The 5,026-nt window shown below is 50.5% G+C and overlaps 1 protein-coding gene across 1 annotated transcript in view; it reads left to right on the top strand.

Annotated features, from left to right (window-relative positions):
* Positions 1 to 1,870, top strand: part of LOC104072921 (torsin-1A-interacting protein 2-like) — a gene marked incomplete at its 5' end in the record, with an annotated part of 2,555 nt that extends 685 nt beyond the window's left edge. The window contains 2 exons of the mRNA XM_009572536.1: positions 100 to 198; positions 1,104 to 1,870. Coding sequence (XP_009570831.1) covers positions 100 to 198; positions 1,104 to 1,870 — 866 coding nt within the window. The remainder of the gene's footprint in view (positions 1 to 99; positions 199 to 1,103) is intronic.
* Between the last annotated feature and the right edge of the window lie 3,156 nt (positions 1,871 to 5,026).

Below are 5,026 nucleotides of genomic sequence, written 5' to 3'. Positions count from 1 at the left end.
TTCCCTCAGCTGGAAGCTCCTGGCAGCTCGTTGCTTTTCTTATTACAGCCCAACTTACCTGTTCCCTCCATACTGAGTGGCACATTTCTTTTACTGTAGGGCACACAGCCCCAAAGCCAGAGGCTCAGTCCTGCTTGCAGAACATCACCACCCAAAACACAGACCAGGAGAAGGCCAAAGAGTCCCTCTTGCTGAAAGGTGAGGAAAAGAAGCTTCCCTTGTGTGTTACTCATCGACCAGAAGGCACTGATCCTCCAGGAACAAGTAATGAAGCACATTCAATTCTTCTTCTCTCTCAGGACCTTTCACAGCCTTTTCTGAGGGTTTGAGGGAAAAACCATCCCCTTAAAAATAGGCTCTGTTTGAGCCTATAGTAGCAGCTTTCCCTCCAGCTCTCCAGCCTCGAAAGCAGGCACATTGTGTTCAGCATGCTGGGACTACCCTGGCATGTCCTGGGAGGTCTGAGGCTCCTATACTGATGGTCCACCTTCCCTCTCCCCCTCTGTGTCATGGGGCCCCAAGCAGGAACCGTGATGCTGATCTGCACCACACATTTTTCCTGATAGAAAGAGATCCTGCTTTGCCATGGAAAGGGATGCAAGCAGTTGTGTCTGGACCTCGCCGTCCTCCTTTTCTGGGCAGGAGCATGGTAGCCTTTGTTCACCCAGCAGAGCTAGGAGGAAGGCAGTGAACAGGATACCTTAGCTGGGTCAGATGCCTTCATATGTGGAGGTAGGTGCTCCGAACAGCCACAAACCTTAAAGAAAACAGAGCGGAGGGGAGAGAAGAAAGCTTGTGGCCAGCTGCAATTTCCTCAGGAAATTTTGCATTGCGACGACAAAGCTGTAGCCTTGCCTCCATCTCTGGAGCTGTAGTTCTCCCTGGCTGGTGTGTAGGGGCATAGGTCTCACAACATGGGGCAAGCAGCCTCTTCACCATTCCTGGGCCCCCAGAGAGCGTCCCAACCTGAACCACTTTCCTGGGGTAGTGGGCAAGGTCTGGAAGGGGAAAAAGAGCCCTTGTAGCTGCTTTCCAGCATATCGCTGCAGGTCACTTGGGACTGACTTCTGTTCCTCATCTCGGGTCTCTCCCCTGTTGAACAGGGCTTGTCATCGTGAGCCTCGTATTGCTCGGCTTCTGCATACTCTGCTTTGGCAACCCGACCTCCAAGTCCCAGCAAGCCCCCAAGAACCCCACGGTGGAGGCCTTTCTGTCCCAGTTCAACCAGCTGCCAGACAGGTTTCCAGGGCAGAGTCCCCACCTGTGGCTTCGCGGGCGTAAGTTCCTGCAGAAGCACCTCAACACGTCCCACCACACGCAGCCGGCCATCATCATCTTCACAGCTGCCCGCAAGGGTGAGCGGACCTTGCGATGCCTTAGCGCCTGTGTGGCTGACACCTACTCGGCTGCCCTGCGTGCCAGCACGGTCCAGATCGATGGCACAGATAAATCCAGGCTCCAGAGTGATGAGGCCAAGCTGGAGGTGGACTCAGAGCTGAGCTCAGCTTTCCAGGCTGGGGGCCGTGCTGCGGTGATACACCGCTTTGAGTTGCTGCCGGCGGGGGCCACCCTCATCTTCTACAAATACTGCGACCACGCAAGTGCTGCTTTCAAGGACGTGGCCCTGCTGCTGACCGTGCTGCTGGAGGAGGAGATGCTGGAGACCCACATCAACCTCCAGCAGGTGGAAGAGAGGGTCCGCGACTTCCTCTGGGCCAAATTCACCCACACCAGGACCCCCAGCTCCTACGACCACATGGACTCCGACAAGCTGAGTGGGCTGTGGAGCCGCATCTCCCACCTGGTCCTACCGATCCACCCGGTGCAGACCATTGAGAAGGGGGGCTGCCATGTCCACTGCAAACCCTAGGGACAAAGGCTGCCAGAGCCCCAGGTAGGGTTGGAAAGATGGTCCTGGCTGACTCTGGTGCAGGTGGAGGCACAACCAGTGCTATTTCTCTTCAGTTTGTTTCCCGTACTTTCCTGTGAGAAGAGTTGGACAGGTAGAAGTTGATCCAGGCCATTTGGCCAGCTGAGTCCTGGAGGTGATAGATCACACGCTTCCTTCTGGCAGATGGGAAGAGGGGTTATTTTAGACTGCTAATTGCAGTGGGGGGAGGCAGGAGGGAAAACAGGGCTTTGCAGATAGAGTTTCTATCAGGAAATACACAAATAATGTACCCAACTATTATGGCAGAAAGATACTTCAACTCAGTAGCTCTTTCATCCTGCCCCTCAGTTTGCTAATGTCGTGTACATGAGTCTCACAATGTACTTTATCTAGAAGGTTTCTCTCTCTTTGCAGAGAACCGCTGGAACACAGGAAAGTCAAATTCCCCAAAGCCCAACATTTTGAAGGCATGCTTCAAAAAGAAAACCAGTTTGCTAGTCAAGGGTTTGACCAGTCAGTCCTGATAGAGTCCCGCTTGCAGAGACTGAATGACACCCAGCAAAGATCCTAAATATAGGATGTTCAAACAAACCTGCAATTCAGAAATCCCCTAAACATCAATTACAAGAAATTTCAGGTTGTCAGCATTTAAACACTGCACTAAAGGGGCTGGGGGGGGGGCGGGATCCCATATGCCAGAGAATAAGTTCCAAAGACAGAGCAATGAAACAGAAACCACCTTACTGTCTCTCTGATAGGGTGAAGCCTCAAGGGATCGCACAGGTGAAAGAATGAGTAATACAGTTTAACTTAATGTTACCTCTTTAAAAAAAAAGTCCACTCTTGATCCCTTCGCCACCGCAAGGCTATGACTATCTCTTTGGGCTCATGCATCAGCTTTGGTCCTACATGACAGATTGCTCTTCACCTGGATCTCTGATCTATGCGTAGGGCAGGGAGCCATCTGCCTGCCTCTCCCCAGCTAACTTTTATTGATGAATGTAGATGTTAACATTGATATTTATTCCAAACCACGTAGGGCAGCACACCAGGTCCTTGCCCTCCAAAGGTACGTTTGCCTCCCTGCCAGGCAGCTGGTGCTCTGGCACATGCTAAAGCAACTAGGGGCAGAGCTGGGATTAGCTGATAAAGACAAAATCTCTGGCGTTAACACTAAAAATCCTCAACAAAGCAGGTTGGTTTCTTACCGTGCCTCCCTTTCTGCATCCCAGAAAGAGAAAGCCGAGTCCTGGAAACACTGTGGTGCCCCTGCACACTGCATTTCTGCAGATGCTCTGGGGCAGAGCAGCCAACTCGGGGAACACCTGGGGGGTAGGTGTGGGTTACAGCATTTATTATAACCCAACAGCCAGCCCCAGGTGTCAGCCCCTTGTGCTTGCAGTGCTGCCTGCCGGAGAAGGAGCAGCTGTAGCAGAGCTTGGCTTATATCCATATAAGCAGCATGCATATAAGGGCCTTGCAGAGCCGGGCTCTGTGTCCGAACAAGGCGCAAATGGAGAACACTACAGTGTTTTTAGAAGCAGCGCATCTGAGTGCTCCTTACAGCAGCTGGACCCTGGCGTTGGCTGGGTCTCCTGCTGACAGTGCCTTGCTGATCTGCCCCACCGATGGCTCAGCGGCGGCACAGCCCTGCGCCCTAAAACCACAGCCTGTCTCTTCGTTCCTCCTGCTGCGTGCCTTGACCTGTCTCAGGAGATTTGTGGCCATTAACTTGGAGGAGGGGACAAAATGAAGAGGAGGGGACAAAATGAAGAGGAGGGGGTTATTTGTTCATGTTCTAACCAAAGAACAGACTTTTTGGTTGGTTGGGGACATGAAGACAAGACCACAGGGGTTTTAACCGTGACAAACACTGGGCTAGATGTGAGAATTACCTGCTGAAGCCCAGCATCAGCAGGGCAGCCCAGGGCATGGTTTTGTACAAGATACGGGTTGCTTCCTCCCCTCCCTCCTTTTTATTGCTATACACTATTTTGGTAACAGAAAACACTGTTTCTGCTCTGCACGGTTCAGTGTGGGCGTTGAGCATTAATCATGTTATGTCAATATCTTGAGGGAAATCTGTATTTTAATGTTATCTTGCTCTCAGTTTTATGTACTGTGTTTGTAATGCATAGCCAAGGTATGCAATGGCAACTTCACGCTGCTTGGGCACATCGCTGTAAGCGTCATCCACCTGAGCTGTTCTAATACAGAGATATTTTTATGACCCTTTAAAGACAAAATAGCCGCTTGCTTCTGAAATAAGACTTCTATTTAAAAATAAATAATGAGATTGTGAAAGAAACCAGCAAAGTCTTCGAAGTGAGACTGGAGTCTTACCGTATTCTGTTTTTTTTTATTTTCTAGCTATTTTCAGTTCATTAAGCAAAAGAGGTCATCATATTGGACAAAGTTTTATTTAGGTCAGGGTTGTAGTTGTGCAAACAAAGTGAATATTTGCTTTTTCTGGAAAAAACTCCAAACAACCTTTTTCTCAGTTGTTTGGGGCAAACATTTGCAGCTTTTTCAACTAAGGCAAAACTAAAAACAAACCCCCAAACAGCTGCTGAATTCAACCCAGGCTGAAACATACTGCATAATATACACAATACTTAATAATTAAATGGAAATCCACTGACAACTGAAATATTTTGGAAATACAGAAAGCAAATATTTCTCATTTCAACACCCTTGATCAGATCAGTTCCACCCAGTATCACACCACCTCAGCACACACAAATTTTTACGTTTGTGGTGAATTATTTTGCCCAGCTCTGGCCTAAACAGAGAGAAGCCCAGAGGCTGCTCAGCAGTCACTGCACCTCTCCGTAAACTTTGGGGCCAAATCTGCAGCCTGTTCAGAGAAAAGATCTTTAACATGTACCAAGCAAGAGCCTCCTGCGAGTCCCTGAAATGGCCGAGCAGCGCTTCCCCGAAAGGGAGAGATGCCGACGCAGAGGCGTGAGGCCGACCTTCCCACCCGCCGTGCCGAGCCGCAGCATTTCCACACCCTCCCCTTCCTCCCGCACCCCCGCGGGGATGGTCCTGGGGTCACTTTGGGGGGGAGCGGCGGGACCCCCAGGAAGGTCCTCCAGCTGGTTTCTCCCACCCAGGGATTCGGGTTACCTTCTT

Source organism: Fulmarus glacialis, unplaced genomic scaffold (assembly GCF_000690835.1).
Source record: "Fulmarus glacialis isolate BGI_N327 unplaced genomic scaffold, ASM69083v1 scaffold18692, whole genome shotgun sequence".
NCBI classification, from domain to species: domain Eukaryota; kingdom Metazoa; phylum Chordata; class Aves; order Procellariiformes; family Procellariidae; genus Fulmarus; species Fulmarus glacialis.
The sequence above is the reverse complement of the archived record's forward strand: the minus strand, read 5'-3'. Positions and strand labels throughout refer to the sequence as shown.